Source organism: Perca flavescens, chromosome 17 (assembly GCF_004354835.1).
Source record: "Perca flavescens isolate YP-PL-M2 chromosome 17, PFLA_1.0, whole genome shotgun sequence".
Taxonomy (NCBI): domain Eukaryota; kingdom Metazoa; phylum Chordata; class Actinopteri; order Perciformes; family Percidae; genus Perca; species Perca flavescens.
Window position 1 is genome coordinate 10,394,948 of NC_041347.1, and position 22,238 is coordinate 10,417,185.

The 22,238-nt window shown below is 42.7% G+C and overlaps 1 protein-coding gene across 4 annotated transcripts; it reads right to left on the reverse strand.

The window, feature by feature from the left end:
- Positions 1 to 1,732: 1,732 nt before the first annotated feature.
- Positions 1,733 to 22,207, reverse strand: mypn (myopalladin). Of its 4 annotated transcripts, XM_028602929.1 has the most exons (20): positions 21,929 to 22,207; positions 19,088 to 20,185; positions 13,869 to 14,044; positions 13,718 to 13,769; positions 13,173 to 13,602; positions 12,981 to 13,064; positions 12,734 to 12,875; positions 10,425 to 10,541; positions 9,563 to 10,340; positions 7,736 to 8,815; positions 7,517 to 7,649; positions 6,733 to 6,810; positions 5,739 to 5,960; positions 5,497 to 5,646; positions 5,338 to 5,411; positions 4,092 to 4,218; positions 3,803 to 4,010; positions 3,312 to 3,477; positions 3,076 to 3,209; positions 1,733 to 2,965 (listed from the first exon to the last, which is right to left on the reverse strand). In XM_028602929.1, the coding sequence occupies exons 2-20, from the start codon at positions 20,182 to 20,184 to the stop codon at positions 2,787 to 2,789; spliced, it is 5,427 nt and encodes a 1,808-aa protein (XP_028458730.1). In that variant the 5' UTR covers position 20,185; positions 21,929 to 22,207; the 3' UTR covers positions 1,733 to 2,786. The 4 variants fall into 4 exon arrangements, with proteins under 4 accessions (XP_028458730.1, XP_028458731.1, XP_028458732.1 ...); XM_028602930.1 differs by lacking the exon at positions 6,733 to 6,810; XM_028602931.1 differs by lacking the exons at positions 12,734 to 12,875; positions 12,981 to 13,064; positions 13,173 to 13,602; ... (2 more) ...; positions 19,088 to 20,185; positions 21,929 to 22,207 and adding an exon at positions 10,644 to 10,779 and having other exon boundaries at positions 2,106 to 2,965.
- Positions 22,208 to 22,238: the final 31 nt, after the last annotated feature.

The window sequence follows — 22,238 nt, forward strand, 5'->3', positions numbered from 1 at the left end:
TTTATGTCTCAACTGTAGATTCTGTTGTATTGCATATTTTTACATACACAATAATGAGCTTGTAGTTCTAAAATACTCAAGAATATACTTAGTTTATGCTAGTTCAATGTTGACCAGCTACAAAATGGGGATACTGTTTACACATTATTGCAACAATGCTAATAATAATGTGAACATTTTGCACTGTAAAAAGGACCCATACTGCATAATGAGTACAGTACTTTTGATACTTACATGCATTTTGAGTGATAACGTTACTTCAGTACTTGTAACTTAAGTAAAATGTGAATGCAGGACTTATAATGTAGTAGTTTTACACAATGGTATTGGTACTTTTATTTAAGTAAAGGATCTGAATGCCTCTTCGTTTCCTGGTGTCGTCCTTTGTCAGCTCCTGTCCCTGTGCACTGACACACTCAAAGCTTGGGTGTAGAGGCAGGTTATGAATGATTAATCACTGTCGGAGGCCTCGTCTCTGGTATTGGGTCATGGACACAAGCTGATGCTGTCTGGTTATTTTGGGATGGACTGGTTAGCTGTGCAATTAGGCATATAATCCCATCTACCAGTTGGTTCATTGATTACAGATTGATGTAGTTTGCCAGCTGCTGCTTGTCTTGTCTGAGGGCCTTGTCTCAGACGTGGCCCGGCCCTTCCGTGTCTTCCACCCTTGTTTTTTTCCTTCTTCTTTTTTTCCACAACCCCTCACGATTGGCTCGTCTGAGCACCGATGGCCGAGCCATGCTCTCTGTCAAAAGCCATATGTCACAACTGAGGGGTGACCCGTCTGCTCTGACAGAAACATGTACCCTCATAAATCCAGCTCTCCTTATGGAGAAATGGAGATTAGGACACAAAGCGTATGTTTCCGTACAGGAGAAAGTATAAGAAAGGATTCCCTCTGCATGTGTGCTTTGACTTGATAAATCCCATTATTGTTACGGGATTAATTTAAAGGAGCAGTGTGAATAAGATCATACTTAACGAGGATAGAGAAACGCATCACAAGTGTGCCACTACTTTTGGTTTCCAATGTGTGGAATTTGATTGCTGGCTTTGTAACGAACATAAAACATCACCGTTATGATTGTGTTGATACTGCAGTAATCAAGTTAAGTACAAATGCAGCCCATTACACTTAAAAATCTGAATGTAAAACATCACAGCAATATTCAGTACAAGTGAGCTATGAGTGGAATAAATTAAAGAAAGAAAAATGCAAAACATTGGATTTTCTAAACCAAAACCCCAACTCATTCAGAGCCCAGAGATATTTACTACTTAGCAACACTACAGCACCCAGTTAACAAGTAGGCCTGACAGCTGGTCGGATGAGGCTCGGAGTATAATTAGGTCACGTAAGGTGAATGTAATTTTATGCCTATTTGAACTCTCTTCCCATCTAATTGGACTGATTAGCAATGGTTAATTGGCTTCAGAGCGTTCCTATTCGTTTTGATTTTGACATCAGTGTAAGCTAATATGGCTCCGATTACAGCATATAGTCAAACTGAGCTCTCAGTAATAACAGCAGACATTTAGATTCTAACTCACATTAATGTCAAGGCAAACTACCCGTTAACCTATTTTAATATACTCTGCATAAAATTCTGAAAAAGAGTAAAGAAATGAGACACTCTGAACTTCATGTAGAGCAGAATGATTTCAGGTGCTGTCTAAGCAGCATGCAGAATTATAACCACCCGTTCCAGCAAAGTAAACACATCACTCATTTGAATAAATATAACTTTATTCTGAGGACAAAACTATTTTACAATGTGCAACTTTACGTCAGTTGAGTATGTGCTTTTCTTCAATAGGTTTTCAAAACAACTCAAATTGATCTTAATCAAAGTTCATTATTAACCTCTGTAGGGTACATTGGACTTGTTGGTGTTAAAGCAAAGCCAAGGGTCAAAACAAAGAGCTTTTAGTCTCATCGGATTCATTCCTCAGGTAATACATCTCGAACTGCAGATACAATCGAGATACATCTTTGTCAATAACAGAGGAATGAAATCTCCTGAAAGCAACTATTAACCATGAATGAGAGACACCTAACTAACATATTAGTATTATGACTGTGTGCAGACACAGCGTGTTTGTTAAGTTGTACAATATTGCATCTTGTTGGCATGCATGCACATGAAAAAACATGGTGCAATAAAATATGAACCAGTGATGAACGTCAAGAAATGATCTAGGTAAATGGGGAAAAAATCCCACGTGGCTGGGGCCATTTAAATAAACTGCTCTTAATGGCACATTCAAATGTCCTTTAATATACTCTAAACTATCTCTGGTTATTAACAAACAATAACTTAAAACTGCTTTTTATATAAACTTTAAAAGAATCTATTACTACCGATACAGGTATATATATGATTTGCAATAAGAATAAGCAGTACTTGTCCCACTTTGAGAATAGGACTAACAATTAAGAACAGATGTTTTCACCAACATTCAGCAACACCCTCACTATTGTAGCTAAATTTGATGTAAAATAAAAATAAAAAAAACTCCAATGATGGCTCATGAGCTAAGACTTTGCAAATCAGTTTTTCTGTCATATGACTTGAGTAAATAGGAATGGTGACAAACCCACTATCGGTGCTGATAGCTTTAACACAATAACTCTTTGCCATTCTATCACTTCAAATGCATCACACAATTCACATCGGCAATCGGTTCAGATCATCTTCCTCCTTTTTAGCCCTCTACTGTTTGGACCTGAGGCAAGTCTTAGTGTGTGCCGGGAGAACTCGGACTGTCACCATGCTGCCGTTTCACAGCTCCTCGCTCTCCAGCATGACCTCAGGAGGGGAGCTGGAGAACAGGATGGGGTTGGTCTCCGACGTGGGGAACGCTGACTTGATGTCGAGGCCCTGGCCCGTCAGAGCTGCGTAACGGCTGCCTGTGCGCGGAGCCTTTTTCATGGGTGCAGGGATGCTCTGATGCCACTGTGCTGAAGGCGCAGCAGATAGCTCGTATTACTACTTTAGAGTGACAAGCTAAAACAAACGTGCCACATTTCTTAACAAAGCTAATAGTTACACAGCTACACAGAATATTCACCATAGATATCAAGCCTGCAGGTGCAGGATACAATTCCAGCCTCGTTTTTTGCTGACACCGTGTACCAGCCAGCATCGTCCTTTGTTGTTGGCTGGATAAGGAGACACACATATCCTGTTGCATCCTGGGTCACGCTGAAATGAACAGATCACGGAGAATTCATTCATTTGAGACTTTTAAGTTGCAATACACGGTAGTGAAACAGCTACAAGGAGAGGCTGAGAACTCCTACCGACCTGATTCTGTCCTTAGTTTTAGGAATGGTGTCATTGTCTTTCTTCCAGAAGATGACTGGAGGGGGCATACCCACCACCCGACACTCCAGCCTGACTGGAGTCCCCTCCGGAATACCCATGTTCTGCAGCTTCTCCACAAACTGGGGAGGGTGCTTCATCTCTTTCTCTAAAGTGGACATGATTTGGATTACTGGAACTTTCAAACAGGCCGTGGGACATCACACTAAAGTATTCAACTGTTTTGCATACGAGTGGTTAATTCCTTTATTTTATTTTTTTTAAGATTATGTGTTTGGATAGGACAGCAGAAGACATGAAAGGGGAGAGAGAGGGGGGAACGACATGCAGCTAAGGGCCGCAGGTCGGAGTCTAACCCAGGCCCGCTGCGTTAAGGAGTAAACCTCTATATATGGGCGCCCGCTCTACCAACTGAGCTATCCGGGCGCCCACGAGTCATTAATTCCTTTCCGTTGATTGTATCCAGTCCTTACCCACAACATTCAGCTCTAGACTAAAGGAGCTCTGCCCTGCTTTGTTGCTTGCAATGCACGTGTATGTGCCGGCGTCATTCTGCGTCAGAGGATCAATGACCAGAGAATGGATGCCATTCTCCCGCACCAACATCTTGTGGTAAAGGTCTGGATAGATTGGCCTCCCGCTGACCAACCACATCAGCTCTGGGTTGGGGAGGCCGCTCACCTGGAAGACAACAACCGTTGAAAGTAAGGTAAGTGCAAAAATGCAATATGTTCGTATCACATGCCAGGACCTGCTGCCTACCTTACAGTCTAGTCTACACAGTCTTCCCTCGTGAGCCAGCATGTCCCCCGGAGCCTGGAGGAAGTGAGGCCGAAAAAAGCGCTCCTCGGTTTGCTCACTTTCAACTTCCTGTATGCGGGCTCGCACCCTGTAAAACGTGAGCAGAGCATATTATGGGGTACAAATGCACACTTTGACATTAATCCATGACATCTTTCTCATAGTGTATGTTAGCCTTTTAGTCTAGTGCAGAGCCTGTTTGGAATGATTGCTTGGCCTTTGGTGTTGCTTGCTGCTCGCGGCTTTCTTGAGAACCACACGTCCAAAAGACTTCACATCGACACCTTCCCTTGAGTCCTGAGCAACACCTGCCATGACATAGTTGCGTCTCCTAGCAATGCTAGGGTATACGCGTCATTTGCTAACAGCTAGCTATTTGGGACCAGGCTATTTTTGGGAAGCGTCCATTCTGGAAGTTACATCGCTGATGCTTGAAATGTTTGAGTTTGCTACAATGTAACACCTCCGATCTCTCTTTCTTCATCTGTCCTTTTAAAGTACTGTAGTGAGCGACGGAGAGCGAGCTCTACCAAGCATGCTGTTCGGCGATGTAACAGTTATCAGTGGTTGCCTCTCGATAAACTGCACAGTGTGTACATAGTGGGTCCGTCCGTCTTTCCTTCCTTCAATTTTCTTGACTACCGTTCATCCGATCGACTTCACACTTGGCGGGTGTATTGCTGAGGACCCAGTGAAGTTCGGCATCGAGTACAAGCTCTTGAGATCTACGCAGCGGTGTAGTCTAATGTATTGTAGTGGGTATACTCTACTGTATATTGGCCAGAATCTGCATTTGGGGGGGGGGGGGCCATATCACACTTTTATGCACCAATTTACGGGGGAAATACCTTTATTTAGCCTATGTGAAGAAGAAAAACGCAGATGACAATTCAAAATATATCAAACATATAATGGAAAGTATGTCGCTGCGTGTCATTGGGCATTTTTAAGCGGGTATATGGACATCCTGGAGCTTTCTTACAGGGTATACGGCGTATCCCTGCGTATCACGTAGACTACACCACTGGATCTACGGGACATATTTATTAGTAGCATTACAGACAAATAGACAGACAAAGACGCCTTCTATTTTAGTTAGATACACATGATCACAAAGGGAGGACAATCAGTAATTAGCTGGTTCCTCATGCTGCAGAGGGATTCTTCTTACCTCTGCAGATCACACTGCACACTCAGTCCTGCTCACCTCTGAGAGTGAATAGGTGTCTTTCGGGGAGGTCCCGTTTGGACTATCAAATGACCCGAGCAGCTGATACGTCCCTGATGGTCATTAAATATCAAACATTAGGTTTTTGCAGCTGGTGAAGAGGCGTTGACAGCACGAACAGGGAGCGTGAAGGATCACCTGTGGATTAGCTGCCATGACGGTGTAGTTGCCATCGTCGTCATTGGTCGTGGACTCTATGTGTAGAGCACAGGTCCCATCCCCCTCTCTTATCTTCCTGTAATGGGTGTTCTTCCTCAGGACCTGCTTGCCATCCTTGAACCAGTAAACCTGATGAGAGACACAGACGTGGAGGATAAATGTGAGGACTGAAAGGGACAGATCACGCGGACATTTGTGCAGCACAGTTGCCGACCTCTCACCTTTGGAAAAGGGATTCCCACTACTTTGCATGAGAAAGTGACGGGCACGCCTTCCATGGCTCTGAAGTTCTTCAGTTTCTTGTCAAATATGGGTGCGATACATCTTCCCGTAGGGACGTCATCGTGCTGCACCTCATCGTCCGACTCCTCCACCGGCGTACGCTCCAAACGGAATTCGATCTCGCTCATAAGTCTCTGCTCAAAATTGGACACTTTGTACTCCTAGAAAAAAATAGTAAAAACCACCACATAAAATGAATCGCCACAGTCTTAACACACTCAGGTAAGCAACAAATGCTCTTGGAGAGGTATGCAATACTCCGAAACATGAGACAACGTGCATCTATTTATCATGAAGCAACCGTGGTGTTAAAGTAACAAACTATGCCTCAAATCTCGAAACAAAGAGGTACAGATTGTGACTTTAAACCACTCGATGATGAGGATTCATGCAGTGGCATCTGTCTGACGGTATCATTCCCCGGTCGGTAAAACGTTTTGCTCATCCAACCAAACAAAATAGGGCTGAAGGTAAAACAGAGAACAGAGGAAGATGAGCTGCAGAGTTGAAAGACAAAAACTAGCAGGAGAATCTTAATGTGTGAAATTTAAGGACAGTATGCAGTTTTGTTGTTTTTTTTTTTCTTTCAGAAGTGTGAAAAAGAAGGACTATGTCATGTTGGCCTTTTGGGAAAATCTGAAATGCAAACAGAAGAAAGGGGGCTGCAAGCTTCAGTTGGGAAAATGTCAAATAAGTTAACTGAAAACTGGAGAATACAGCACTAAACCACAGTACAGTTGTTACATTTCATTAGCTTAATGAATGCAAGTTACATATTAGTACACAAGCTTAAATTGCTTCATTAGAGAAATGAATTAACCATGGTATTTAGACAATAAAGTTTTGTATCTCTCGTAAATCTCGGTCTGAAACATTTTAATGACCCATACAGCTTCGAGCAAAGCAGTGCTTGGGACGGGAAGATCCTTGTACCTCATCATAGTTAATGACAGAAGCAGGAATGTTTGGTCCAAGGGGTCTGCTCGCTGTTTTCCCCTCATTACTCAGCTTCTATGAGACGATAGGGATGGATGATGAACACCAACGAAGACACACATACTGTACACACAAACATACACTCATGGAATAATGCACAAGCTAATTGTTAATGGCATGTGTATGTTGTTAAGCTACATGAACACACAGCAATGAATGACTGGGGATGGAATGACGGCTAATGCTAGGCTGATTCAAAGCGAGTTGCCTCATTGCCTCTGAGTCAATCGGGAGTGACTTCATGTCCCTTTATCATTTCACATTTTTAAATACCTTAAAATATCTACTTATGTATTCATCTCAAAATGAATACATTAGTAAAAACCTGGAGACAAGTGAGAACATCGTCATTGGTTAACATACAGTAAGCTTCATCCTAAAAAGAATATAAAAAATAAAAAATAGATTGCAACAGTTGGTTAGTTAAAGATTTGTGATCACATACTTACATGTCAACAAACGGATCATTTATTGACATTTATATTCACACAGTAGTCTAATATCTAACTGAGCAGGGATGCAATGGAGGCTCAAATCCACTTTATATTTAAAGAATCCAGCAGACCCACCTTTGGGCTGAGCTTTATCTTGTGAAAATATCTTTTGTTTATGCAAGTAGTAGTTTGCATTATTATATCTATTCACCACTACATCACTGCGATTAAAGCAGTCACAAAAGGAGAAATCAAGGAGGGCTGCAGAGCTGGAGACTACTTAGTACCTGTTGATGTGCAAACTGTGCAGTATCATCTTTAAAGCGAAGCTTTTTTTCAATGTCTTGGAGGAGAATTTCTCTGCTTCCGCGAATGTCTTCAGTTGACGGGAGGCGCGCCTTTGGTACGTTCTTTTTTAGCCTGAACATACAGAAGGGAAAAATGCATTAGAGCATGTGACAGTTCAGCAATCTCATGAGCATTGTAGTCCGTCGGAGTGGGCGTACCTCAAAGGAGCTCCCTTGGGCAGGCCCATTGAGTTGGTGGGCTGACTCGGGGTCAGGGACGGCAGGACAGAGCTTAGGAACGCCACCGGGTTTTGAATGGGGCTTGGCGTGGAGCTGCTGGAGGTGGGAGAGGAGGCCTGGGGAGGCGACTGGGCTCGAATGGCGAACATGCTGTTCAGGAATGACGCAGACACCGGTGTGGGAGAGGACACAAGGGAAGGAGGGCTGGTGGGAGATGTGAGCACCCTTGTTGGGAAGATCCTGGGTGGCGGGGAGAATGGTGGGAGAGTAGGAGAGCTGGCTGCAGAGGAGTGGAGCTCAGCGGCCAGCTCTTGGAGCAGAGGGACTGGTGATTCGGTTGGGGAAGGACTCCTGACTGGCGAGAAGGCCTGAGCGGCTATGAACTCTTTAGGCCGGGCATAGTTGAAGGCGTGGGAGGTGGCGGTGAGGTTCATGAGGGAGGCGTGGGTGCTTCTCAGTAGTGGAGCAGGAGATGTGATCTGCTGTGAGGCCGAGGTTGGCTCTGTAAGGGCTGTGCTAAGCTTTGGTGCAGGTGGAGAGTAAAATTGGGGTGTAGGTGCAGTTCTGGCCAGAGCTGCAGGGGACAGGTTGAGATGGGAGGCATGGATGGTGTTCATCTGGGTCACGGGAGCTATACTGAGAGGAGGAGCGGTTTTCAGCTGTGGGGCAGGTGGAGGGGAGGTCACCAGGGAGGAAGTCTTTAGCTGAGGAAACGAAGGAGGCGAGCTCAAAGGAGAAGTGTTGAGACGAGGTGAAAAGGCGGTGTCGAGTGCTGGAGCAGAGCTCAGAGAGGGAGCAGGGGGAGCGGTGGTCAGTGGAGGTGCCGAGGGGGGCGTCTGCTGCAGGGGCGCCGTGGTGTTCAGGTAGGGCTGGAAAGGTGGCGGATGGGGTTCACGTTGCATTCTGGGTGACCACAGCGGACCTTCATTGGAGCTTTGGACCTCGGGCTGGATCTGGATCTGGAATTGGGGCTGGGGCTGGGTGTGGGTCTGAGGCTCAGGGTCCTGCTGCTGCTCCATGAGGACCTGGTTGTGCAGAAGCTGGAGCTGGGCTGGGTCCCTGTTGATCAAATCAAAACTAAAGTTAAAGCCAAACCAAAAAAATGACACTATACATGGTGAAAATGAGAGCAGCTCAGTGCTCTGCTCTCATAAATTAAGTCCACGCTGTAAACCCCAGCAGGAAGGAGCCAAGGTCAGCATGAAGAATACTCTGCCCTTTTATGGACTACCAACAAGTAGCCTACAAACTAAACACTGTCCAAGCTCTAGACACTTTCAGCTTTCATTCTAAACAAGATGCTCTCTTTTATTCATCATCAAATTGCTGCAAATTCAATTTGATTAAAAACATACAGGACAAATGGTCATATTTATTTGTGTTTTAAGCCCGAGGTGTACAAAAACAGTCGTAAACAGCTCATTAAACCATGCAAGATTTCATTTACAGTATTGTCTGAAATATTCCATTAACAAAATTAAAAGGTACACTTACAAATAGAAAATGCCATCCTTTGTTTTCGAAAGCCGGAAGGTCCACATTTAAAGTCCGCATGCATTCACTTATGAATCGCAACTGATTACAGCTGCTAGTTGAGCCAGAGATGGAGGGACCTCCCACCTCTCAATACAGCCCATCAAATTCACTTTGATGCAGAACAAACTGCGGACACAGTTTAGATAACCCATCTACAAAATCTATTTTCCTCCACTACACTGTAGGAGACCATTCTGACAGCCTTGTTAGCAATTGTGACATTTCTGAGACTCATCTGCTTGTTCTGGTTTTTGCATTCGCTCTACTCACAGTTTAGGTTTAGCCAGCACTGGTGGTGGTTCTTTGTTGACTGACATGCTGGTGTCTTCGTCAAACTGACTGGATACGTCACTTTGTACATCCTCCTCATCCTCAGGCAGTTTGAAGTGCACACGCAGGCCGACTCTGGAGCCGGTGCGTGGGACTTTGTGGTTTGTCTGGGCGCCTGTCTTTAGGCAGGAGTTAGGAGGGGGATCAGGGAGAGGCACCACAATGAGGCTCCCATTCTGATGGTTTGTGGTCCCCTTAACTTTTGGGCTTGTGTCGGGCGACGTCACTGAAGGTGTGGACACTTCCTGTTCAGCTGAAGTCACAACCACACATTGAGAAGTGAAGGGTTTTAGGTATGAGAGCACCTGTCCGCCGCTCAGTGGTTCTGGACGTGCTCCACCGGATCCAAGAGGGTTCTGGTGGAGGTAGAGAGGATCTAAGTTCGGGGAGCTGGTGCTGCGAGAGTTGAGGCAGGAGCCGCCGCTGCTCAGGCTGGAGGGTTCCAGACTGGGTAGACTGGTGCGGAGGGGGTCTGGACGCAACATGCTGGAGCCATGGGGGTCCAGACGGAGGGTGCTGGTGTTCAAGGGGTCCAAGCGTAAGGTGCTAGAGACGAGCGGCTCTAGGCGAATGGTGCTGGAGTGGGGCTTGATGCTGTTGGTCACAGTAACCCCCGGCTGGGGGTTTACTGTGGGAGCTGATGAAGGTTCTTGGATTCGATTGGGCTCCACTGTCAAACTGCTGAAAGGCCTCACGTGGTTGTTGTTGCTGCCATTGCCTGATGAGAATCAGAGAGATAGATAGCAAGATTTTCCATGTACTTTTACAAGAATACATGATGAAAGTGAAACAGAAGTGTTACCTTTGACCCTCAGTGTAGCAGCGCTGGACACGGTTCCATACTTGTTGCTTGCTGTGCAAGTAAACATCCCCGAATCTTCAGGAAAGACCTCCGCAATGACCAGAGTGCATATTTCCTCTAGAGGTAAAAAAATAAATAAAAATAGTGATACTCACATGATAACGTTGGTTTGGTATGACCGCATCATATTAACTTCTCAACTAGAGAATCTTAATATACCGAGGAAAAATACATGACTTGTGTTTCAGATGCAGCAGTGAAGGTTTCTTTGTGTCACTGGGGCTGAGAGTCTATCTGCAGCAAAGGCAGGTTGAAGTGATCTGCCATGGTGGTTTGATACAGGATGAGAGACTACCTTATATGGTCCAGAGTCAGGGAAAAGCAGCTCTGGCTTATGTACAGAAGAAGAACAGAAGCCTTCGCCAAGGACTGTAAACACTTCAGCAGATGAATATGTACACACTACAACAGTGTTTCTCAAACGGGGGTACGTGTACCCCTAGGGCTACTTTGGAGGACTGCAAGGGGTACGTGAGATATTTAACAAAATGTTTAATAGTTACAAGGCTGTTGTCCAGAACATTGGTCCTCTTTATGTAGACTTTTTTTTCGACCAAAAATGTGACATTTGTGACATTTGCCTTCTTTGGACCTATTCTTGCCTTCCTTCCTTCTGCTGTCCTACTTTTTAAAAGTTATGAAGTTTTTTTAATTATTTTTATTAACCTTTATTTAACCAGGAGAAATCCCATTGAGATTCAGAATCTCTTTTTCAAGAGAATCCTGGCCAAGACAGCAGTACAAAAGTTCCATATTAAAAATATACAACAAAAACAGACAACAGAAAAAGAAAACAGTTGGCAAATTAACATCATCTCCACATAATCACCATCATCGCTCAATAGCAGCACATGTGCATTTAGTACTCAAATAATCCTTTATCCTAAATTTAAACTGTATCAATGTTGGAAGGTAATCTATTTTAAGATACTTCTGCAGTTTATACCAGGATGACAGTGCAAAAAATTTAAAGGCACTTTTACCGAAAACAGTTTGGGTTCGGGGAATGTCATACATGATTTGCCCATATGATCGAAGATTACACTTCCCGGTAGTGACTTTAATATACCAATGCTCCAACCTGCGATTGTGCAAAGAAGGCCAACTAACACTCTCATACAAGTTACAGTGATGAGTACGAAAACTAGAATTTGTTACAAATGTTAGTGCTGCATGGTATACGGAGTCCAGCATTTTCAGAAAAGATTGATTTGCATGCATGTATAACCATAATCCAGCATTGACTGAAATGTTGCTTGTGTAAGTGTTTTTCTCGCACTAAAAGAGAAACAGCCTTTGTTTCTATAATAGAAACCCAACAAGTTATGTTACTGTTTTTGAAGTTTTTGATACTATTTTCAAACTATTCTTGCCCTAGGCTACTTCTTTCCTTCTTTCTACCATCTTTTTCCAAGGTTTTGTCTTTTTTACAGTTTTTGTCTCCTTTTCTCATTAGCATTTAAATGTTTTTTTCAGTTCCAAGGCTGTTGTTTAGAAAATCTATCGCTGACAGTGCTGTACCTCTTTATATAGACCTTTTTTCTACCAAAAACGATTAGCACTGGTCAGGGGGTACTTGGCTTAAAGAAACAATTCAAAAGGGGTACATTATTGAAAAACATTTGAGAACCACTGAACTACAGCATGTAGCGTGTGTTTTTGACTGATGGTGAGTTATAATGTTCCTGATTCCACTAGAGATCTTGGGGCTTTAAAATGGAAACAAGTACCCAAAATGATCACTGATCATGTACCACGATCAGTTGCTGCAACATAACTTTTATTTGTCATTTTTTTCAAATTTCCTTTAAGAAATATATTTAGTATATAGTAACACTTTGTTTTATAAGAGGATACCATTTACAGTATTTAAAGCGTATACATTTATGCATGTGAACACATACATAACTTGAAAATCTTTTACAGCAATATCAACATTTCTCAGCTTTTTCGGTTTAATAAAATGTCCCCCATTTGGACAAGATTTGATTGAAAAAATGTTTTAAGTTAAAGGATTTTATGTTTTTTGGTCTCAGGAAATATAATTGGATGGCTCTAAAGTATACAATTAAGTCTTACAATCTTCATTAATTCATTTTTCTAACAACTCATATTCTTTATGAAACAAGGCAGGTCAAATCTGGCTGCAGCAAAGACACAACGCTCTGCAAAAAAAAAAAAAAAAAAATACATAAAGCACATTTGCACTTTCAATAATACCACAGTGGCGGGGCAGCAGCAGAGCTTACTTTTCTGCAGGATCCTGAAATCAGGAGAGTCCTCTATGATTTTTCCCTCTCTGGACCAGTCCACTCGAGGTGACGGCACCCCATTCACACGGCACTCTAGCACCACCAGCCGGCCCTCTGACGCAAGGAGGTCCTGCAGGCTCTGGTGGGACAAAACAGTGTGTGTGTGTGTGTGTTTGTGTGTGTGTTGCATCAATAAACACCCAATCGACAGCAGCAGTATACATCCTTTTGAGAATGACTATACCTTTGTGAATACAGGGGCAGCCATGATAGGTTGGCCGTTCAACCCTTGTGGATAGTTGGGATAGTTGTGGTTGGAGGTTTGACTCTGAATATACAAAACACACAGGGGACATGTTAATTAAGCCTACCCCCCAAAAAAAAATGTATCCCTGAACAACAATTATAGAGGAAAGCAGTGTTTCCGCTCTTCTACCTCAGGTTGGGCTGTTTGTGTTGGGGCTGACAGGACCGGCAGCACAGAGGAGACCACTGAGTTTAGAGGCAGTGATGGAGCTGTGGCTGCAGCTGTCTGCACCGGCAGCGGTGTGGATGTGACAGATGTCGACACCTCCTGGGCTTCTGAAAGTTCTGTATCGCCTGGTGACAACGTAGGAAACACCTGCACAGGTGACGCTGTTGCCTCCTCCTGAGCAGGGGATGTTTGAGAGGGCTCGGGGGCTGGAAGTATGGTGGCTGATGTCCGAACAGGTAGAAGAGGTTCTGGGCTTATTTGGTTAGTTGGTGCAGAGGAGAGCTGCTCTGCTGGCTCCTCGGTGGCCGCTGCAGGTAGGGATGACGGAGAGTCTTCCTCTTCTGCAGAGAGAGTTTGGCTCGATGTTGGAGGTAAAAGTTTCCTCTGCAACCTTTGAAAAAAATCACAGAAGGAAGAAAGTCATTTAGTGTTGCGATAAGGTAGCTTAAGGTCCACTTAAGTTATTTTTGGACATGGCTCTTAATGAAAATACTGTAGAAACTCACTGGGCTACATGTTCAATGTGCTGTTCCCCCTCAGAATCCGAAGAGGAGGCACCTGTCGGTTTGATGAAAAAAAAAAGGGGCACACACTGTATCACCAACAGTGTTTCCCTGAACTGTAAAAGTGTCAATAACAAAGAAACACAGGAATCACCTTCGACATAGATCTCAGCTGACGTGGAGTCAGTGCCGTAGAAATTAGATGCGAAGCAAGAGTAGCGTCCAGTATCTTCCTCGAAGGCCTCTGCGATGATCAGAGAGTGCAGCTCGCCGTTGGTGATGATCTGAATGTCAGGGCTGTTCTCCAGCTCCTTGCCCTCACAAAACCACCTATGATTAAACATATATACATCAAAGTGCTCAGGACACCTTAGCATAGTAAACTTCAAGTGCTTGGATTTTCTAAAATTATATTTTCAACAATTTCCCGTTATTAGTTAAAGCATGTTCAATATGTAAATATGTTGGAGGAATTCACCTTTGTGTAAATTGTGTACTTATTAGCTTTAAAAAGGTACCATATGGAGTTTTTGAGAAAAAGAGATGGAGTAGAGAAAAAGACTTCTAGGTAAACACTGATGTAAACCATGCATAATTTGACATATTAAAAAAGTCAGCTTTGCAAATATTTTATAAGGAAGGATATGCATTTGTTAAGACCTTAAGGTTACACACAGTGTGTTTTGGTGAGAAACAATGAATGTAAACATAAACCCCACAGGGCACCTTTAATGGAACGGTCATTGAAGGCCAAAGTTTATAATTCACATTAGGGCTGGGCGATATGGAGAAAATCAAATATCACAATATTTTTGACCAAATACCTCGATATCGATACCGCAACGATACTGTAGTGTTGACTTTTGGTGCTTTCACAAAATATTTACACAATCAGATTTTTGATAAATAATAATCAGTAATGTGGATATAATGACTAAGTGGGTAAAGGCAAATAATAGAACAGTTACAACAGTCTGGTAAGTTCAGAGAATGACATCACTTTACTGTAATGCAGCCTTTAAAACCAGGAAAAGAAAACACTTATGCCATATTACGATATTCCAAAATCTAAGACGATATGTAGTCTCTTATCACGATATTGATATAATATCGATATATTGCCCAGCTGTAATTCACATCATTTCATATTCCATTAAACCCTCAATGACAGCTTTCCGTTGATTTGTCATGTCTGTAACATTACTTATTATTTTATTATCAGCAAGTATTTCCACTTCCACAGTGTGACTTAACTATTATTAGAGAAGGATATTCTCAAACCCTCCTGCCCTTGCTTTGTTATTTAAAACCCCATCTTTACACAGTTGTCTTTTTCCTTCTATTAAAGTGGTCATATTCTGCTCATTTTCAGGTTCATAATTGTATTTAGATGTTATATCAGAATAGGTTTACATGGTTTAATTTAAAAAAAACTGCAGCTCCTCTTTTCACCCTGTATGTTGAGCTCTCTGTTTTAGCTACAGAGTGAGGCATCTCACTTCTGTTCCATCTTTGTTGGGAGTCGGACATGCGCAGTACCTAGGTAAGGACTGCTAGCCAGTCAGAAGCAGAGTCTGAGGGCGTGCCATGCTAGCAGCTAGGCGAGCATTATAACAGGTGTTACAAAGTAACGAACGTTCGTCACGGAAGTAAAGGCTGGACTACAACAGAGCTGTTTGGAGCAGTTTGTGAACAGTGTTTTCTGTTGGAGATGGTAAATCCCTTTGAGGTGGACTTTGGGCTTTTTAACTTTGTAAACCTATAATGTGCACAGAAAAGATATATAACACAATAAAGGTAAGGGAAAAAGCCAAAAAGCATAATATGAGCACACTAACCTTCTGACACCATTTCTATGAGGCTGGTACCACGTGATGGCTTTCCTATTTCCCTAATAGTGCCTCTGGCTTGGTGCCATTCAGTAGAGTTATGCAGGCCAAGAGAAAAATGTTTTGATGTGCAAGCCCTATCCCTGTCACTGTAGACACAAAGCAAAGCCCTGTTGATGTTATGAAGACGAGGAGCACAAAACAATTGATCACTAGGCACCTAGTGATCAAAAACTTTTACTATCAAATTAAAGTTTTATTGTTGCCTCTGTTATTGAAGGGAAAAATGGGGAGATGAAATGCATCATAGATCCCCTTACATCAGGTCAGCGCCCTACAGCCAATAATCAATATTGTAATCTATAATTTCATGCTGTCAAATTAATAAATAAATGGGCGTAATTCATATAAAACATGATAAATGACAAGAAAAACATCCACCCTGGCTAATATTACATACCATGCATTAGTTGCATCCAGTACATTAGCGTTGCAGTTGGCAACAGTCTATTTATTATTATTCATTGTAGAACTCTCTCTCTATATATATAGTAAACCTATGTTTTTTTCTGTCCTGCCAAGCAACATATGCAGCCGCTTTACGTCAAAGCACATCTATTTTGAGCAGATGAGGTCTTGATGCTTTATAAAAATCCAGCCAATAAACACACAGGGATGAAGTGATGCGTTACTCTCTGGCAGGACGTCATCATACGATCGTAAATCACATCCAGTGCTTTCACCAGGCTCACGGATCACATAACACTTTTTTTCAAATACATACGCAGCCAATTACACTATTAGCTGAATATGTCCCGAACTCCGGACTTCAACAACAACAAACAGAAAGTGTTCCAAAAAGCAAAACTCATTCCAAAAAAACAAACTAAGCGCCCCATTGCTTCTCAACTATCTACGGAAAGGAATTCATTTAAGCTTTTGGTATTTAAAAACAAAATCCTTGTGTAGTTTCCAGTGAAAACACGAAGCTGCACTGAAGATCTGTACCCGATACACTCGCTGGAATGTGCTGTCAGTGTTCTGCCTGAGGATAGGCTATGTCATTTCTAATGAGTAAGGGTCTAAATTGAAAGCATGAGTAGTAGAGGAGGTGGCTGATCTGTGAGGCAAAGACCCCGCTCGCTGCACCTGTCAGGGCTATTTTACCTCTGGACTTCAGAACCAGAGAGGAGATTCCCTCTGGAGCCTGGGAGCTCTGACTGGCTGACCCAATCACATACTCATAATGCTAAACATAGACCCTGTATACACACAATGATACACCAGAGACCACTGCAAACTGATGGGAAAGATGAACCTGACAACTCTATTTTGACTCCTAAAGTCATACTCACTAAACCAGTTGCTGCAGGAGAACCAAACCCAAACATCCCATTAAAGTCAATGAAAAAGGTCTTATGTTAATAAAAATCAAATACTCTTTAAGTAGAAACCACTGAAACAGAACTCAAATCTTCAGACTTGTACTTTTGTAAGAAACTGAGACCAAACAAACCAACCATATAAAGAAACGGTATGACTCATCTTACCCAACTCTTCACGCTTCTGTCAACAGCTCAGTAGGTTCCATTATCAGATGGGACTACGGCTCCCAGTGCCAGTTCAGTCTAAAAATGGCAGAGAGCTACATTCTTCATGGACACGTTTATGTTAGTGGCTCAACAATGTTCAGTAGGACCAACAAGCCCATGCCCCCTATAGTCTGAAACCTCAGCTTCACTTAGATTTAAGGCTTGGTTGTCCAGGGAGTCCAGCCGGGGTTTTAAAACATAATCATAAAACATATCTAACAAAAGTGCCATGAACAAAAGCACAACACATTAAAAAGAGTGTAAATTGGTTAAGTACCATCACGTTAGTCCTTAAAATGTATTCTGCTTTACTCCGATACCAAAGGCATTGAATACAATGATTGGTGTAAATTCCTCTCCTCTCTTTGACTGTAAATGGTCATGAATTATAGCACCCTCATTACAATTGGATTATATTCTCCTTAAGAATGATAGAAAGCCAAACGTGATTATCATTTGTCCCAGACATCTCACACACACACACACACACACACACACACACACACACACACACACACACACACACACACACACACACACACACACACACACACACACACACACACACAGCTGTTGGCTATCATCACATGTCACTTCTGTCTGGATCCCCCAAGAAAGAAAAAAACATTGATCTTAACTAACACTTTGTAATTGCTCAGATTGTCTGAGGCCCAGGCACAGACATGGCTGAATGATATGTATACATTTTGATGGATACCCATATGAATATTTGAGAGTTAAAAACTCTTATAAAAATAAATTGGCCAATATATACTGTATATTTGAAATTAAACGCATAAGAAACACACCATTTGTTTTTCTAGATGCCTTAATTTGGTTATTTAAGGATATAGAAGAAGATAGATGCTAAGTGGGACATTTTACAGTTAAAACATAAACTCATTGGTGTTCTCTGGTGGACAGACTGACAGTAACACTGTCATTACCTCAAACATATCTTTGGCACTTAGTCTACTGCAATTTCTTGTTACATATTAGCAGACATAGGTGGCAATACCAGTAAATGTATTAAGTCAATATTGGAAGGTAATATTGGGCTCTGGTATTTCTGTGTAGGGCAATACTGTTCTAAAATGCTTTCATCTTCATATATGCATATACATATATGACACATCATATAAAGTGAATTTTCTATGTCAGCAAGCAATAAATGTAAAAATTGCAATACTGTGAAACATAAGTACACCATTACAAGTTAAAGTCCTGTGTTGAAAATGTATGAGTGGTATGAGCAAAATGTGCCTACAGCATGAAAAATAAAAGTATTAATTCAGAAAAATAACATTGTGAGTGTTAAACTATTAGATATTTTATAATTGGATAAATGATTACTGATGTATTAATGTGTTTTTGTTTTACTGTTGAAGTTATTTGTCTAGTTAGTAGACTTATATATACACAGTTGGATGAATATGCATTATATATTCAAAGATCATCATATGTTTTGTTTGTAAAATCTTAATATGTAAAGTAACTAGTAACTAAAGCTGTCAAATAAATGCAGTGGAGTAAGCAGTACAACAGTTCTCTCTGAAATGTGGTGGAGTAGAAGTACAAAGAAACATAAAATGGAAATACATAAAGTACAAATACCCCAAATTTGTAATGAAATACAGAACATGAGTAAATTTACTTAGTTACATTCCATCGCTGGGTAAAAATCCTGTCATGTCACCATTCCTTGCTGTGATTCCTAACCCTAAACTTGTTCTTGTTCTCATAAAATCTTCCCCAAACAAAAAGGAAATCCGAACGGATCCAGGTCCTTAAGTACACTGTGAAATCTCCACTGACTACCCCACAGCACATTGGCTTTTCTACAAATTTTTTGAGACAAATGTACTCATTTTGAAAGAGCATGGAAGCAGAAAGTCTTGCTGTACCTCCTGCAAACTAAGAAAGAAAGAAATATCAGCACTTGTTTGCCTTACCGGACTTCAGGCACAGGGAGTCCTCTTACAATGCAGTCCAACTGGACCTTGCTGCCCTCTGGAACCTCCCTGCTTTTCAGTTTCTGGATGAAACAAGGAGGCTCACACGCAGGCTCTGCTGGGTATGGAGTGTCTGTCAGGGCACAGCTTTCAGCCTCCTCCTCTTCCACCTCCTGGGAAACACAGTCGTACTGCTGCTCAGTAATCCTGCTGTCCTGAAACCCCACATGCCCAATCCCAGAGTCCAGCTGGGCCTGTGGTTGGTGGCTAACAGCAGGGCTGGGTCTCTCCTTTTCCACCTCCACAGGCATGGCAGAGCGCTCCCTGTTGTCTGGGCCGACGGGATACACTGTCCCATCGTTCTGGCTCTTGTTCTGGTTCCTTGTCCTGTGGGATTTGCACCCTCTCGGTCGTACCCGTTTGGAGCTGTTGGCCTTGAAGAGAGCGGAGAGCTCCTCAATGAAGTCTGCTGCCTTGTTGAGGAACTCCTTCTTGGACTGGGTCTCCGGACCATACGGGGCATTCCTCGCCGACCTGTCAAAGTCATTGAATCCCTCGCCGGAGTCCCTCGTGTCCCCGATCATGCGTTCCTGCCGTGCGGATGCTTTGTGCATCTTTCCGTCTGATGTGAGCGTCGTGTGCGTTGCTGGCAGCTCTTGGAGTTCAGGGGCTGGCTGGCTGAAGGGCACAGTGGAGGGGGCGGCAAAAAGAGCAGGAGAGGGGTTGGCAAAGGGAACAGATAGGGGTTCAGAGGAAGAGACGGAGGAGATGTTGGAGGGGGTTGATGGTTCGACAGAGGCCTTGACCTCTGCCCTCTCTTCCCGAGGCTCATGTCCGATGGCCTGGCGGGCCAGGTTCACACTCTTATCCAGCTCCTCTTGGCTGAGGAAGGCCGAGAGGTCTGGGAACTGGGGATCACTGTGGCCCACAGAGTCCTCCGCCTTGCCTTTGAGTGACCTGTAGATCTGAAGGCGTGAGGAAGAAGCGTCCGAGCAGCTCATCTCACTGTGGCGCTGCTGGGCCCTGGCCTCTGCCAGGTAGCTCTCTCTTAAGAGCTGAGACAGTGATGGCGGCTGGTCAATGTTGCTCTCCTGCATGCTGTGGAAATATGTATGGAAGATAGGACATAATGGTATGACAAGCAGTAGAACTGAAACAATGTCAATTAACCAATTAGTGGAGCAACAGAAAACGAATAGCAACAATAATTTCATTTTGAGTGATCAATGACATTTTTTTCCCGCAACAATGTACCTTCTTAAATGTGAAGATATTCTTCTTTTCTATTTTTTTTTTTTTGTGATAAGGAACTAAATATCTTTGCACTACGTTTTGGACCGTCAAGCAAACAATTAAGACGTCCACGTCTGATATTTTATAATACAAACGATTTATCAATTTATTGAGAAACTAATCGGCAGGTTAATCCCTGATCATTAGTTACAGCCTCTGAAAGAAGTTATATGAAGTATACGCAACTACAGTATAATCAAAGTTGCGTATACTTCTTTTAACCCTCCTGTTGTCCTCGGAAATTTTGGTTTCTTTCAACCAAATTGTCAAAAAAAAAAAAAACTAACGTGGATGGTTCCATACAATGCTCTTCACAAGTCAATTATCAGTTCACTACTTTCATTGAATTGGGGTGTTTAGTTCAATTTTAGAGCATTTGGAAAAAAAAATGATGAAAGAAAAGTTGAAAAGAAGAGACAAAAACTTGGGAAAATTGACAAAAAAAGACGGAAAAAAGTGACAAGTGTTGAAAAAGACGACCAAAAAACTACATATTTATATTTTAACCCAGAAAAAAAACAGTAGCATGGTCGACAGGAGCGCAACACAAGGGTTAAGGATAAAACATGCATGGCCCTTTAAGTCACCGACATGTCTAACAGGCCTTTAAATGACTACAGTAACTGAAGAAGAAATGACTAATGGTCAGAAGTCAATTACTCCAATTTTGTTTTGATCCCTTCACGTATTTAACCGATATCTGATACATACACTAAAGGAGCTAATAAAAACATACACTGATATGCACCTTAGATATAACTCACATTATAATATGACACTTGTCAAACATTTGGAGCAAAGATAGAACATTCAGGGTACACAGACTGCAGTTAAATGCAGGGGATATGTGGTAAAAATAGTTTTTTTATTTCAGCCTAATTTCAGCCTTCCTGTAGCCTCGACAGGGTATCAAGTTCATGCACCGACACGGACGGGATACGGGCAGGCCTCCAACTCAGACCAACACTTTAATGACGTTTAGTCTTCGCACAACTTTTTGACACTAGGCATGAGCAAGTTATTGAATACAGACATAAGATAGGGTACACATATGCTACTGACACTCAAATCAGTGCAATTAAGAGGCAGCAATGCCCTTCCAGCCGCCATGAAGCTGCAGCTGTTGTGTACATTAATCCTTTGCAAACGGGCTCCAAGCCCACCGAGTCATATCTAATAATAGCAAAAGGTCAGTTTACACGAAGAAAATCAACACACAAAAAAAAAAGCAGTTCCCCTCATTCTGTGTGCCATTGTTATCATGATTTTGATCAGCCACAACAATCATTAATCAAATGACACAAACAGAACTATAATCATCAGAAATGGGACACTTGCTGAGCGAGAGAACAAACATTCACGGCCCGCACAGATGAACGGGCCCACGCACCCAGGCGGGCAACACACATCCAGGCAGGTTATGATAATTCAATTTAACATTTAAACCAAAATAGCTCGGAGATTTTCGGAGTCTAAACACAGGATGAGGCAGATGCCAGTCAACAGCACACTGAACAACAATTCAATTAGGGGGGCGGTGTGTTTTACCTTCAGAATAAACCCAGCTGGCCCCTGTGAAGGACTGGTAAATCCTCAGAGTGCACCTGTGCTCAAAGAGGGAGATTCCGGTCTTCCGGCGGCTGCCACCTGGGGAAATCTTGGGACACAGGCAGCTGGCCAGCCTTCCCGGTTTTAACGTACGGAGTTCACCTTGAAGTTTACGGGAAAATATGGAGCCGAGTAGCTAGGGGAACCTGTCACCAGTACAAGTAGCAACATTTGTCAGTGCAGTAGTCGCAGGTTATTTTTGGGGAGGCCCATGTGTCTGCATGGCGTCCCAGCTCATTGGCCAAAGGGG

Coding starts and splice junctions, on each gene's coding strand:
- mypn (XM_028602929.1), bottom strand. CDS start 20,184: ATGCAGGAGAGCAACATTGACCAGCCGCCATCACTGTCTCAGCTCTTA. Junction 7,650..7,735: donor CCCAAGGGAGCTCCTTTGAG/GTACGCCCACTC, acceptor CTGTATGTTCAG/GCTAAAAAAGAACGTACCAA. Junction 2,966..3,075: donor CTGCAGGCTTGATATCTATG/GTGAATATTCTG, acceptor CTGCGCCTTCAG/CACAGTGGCATCAGAGCATC.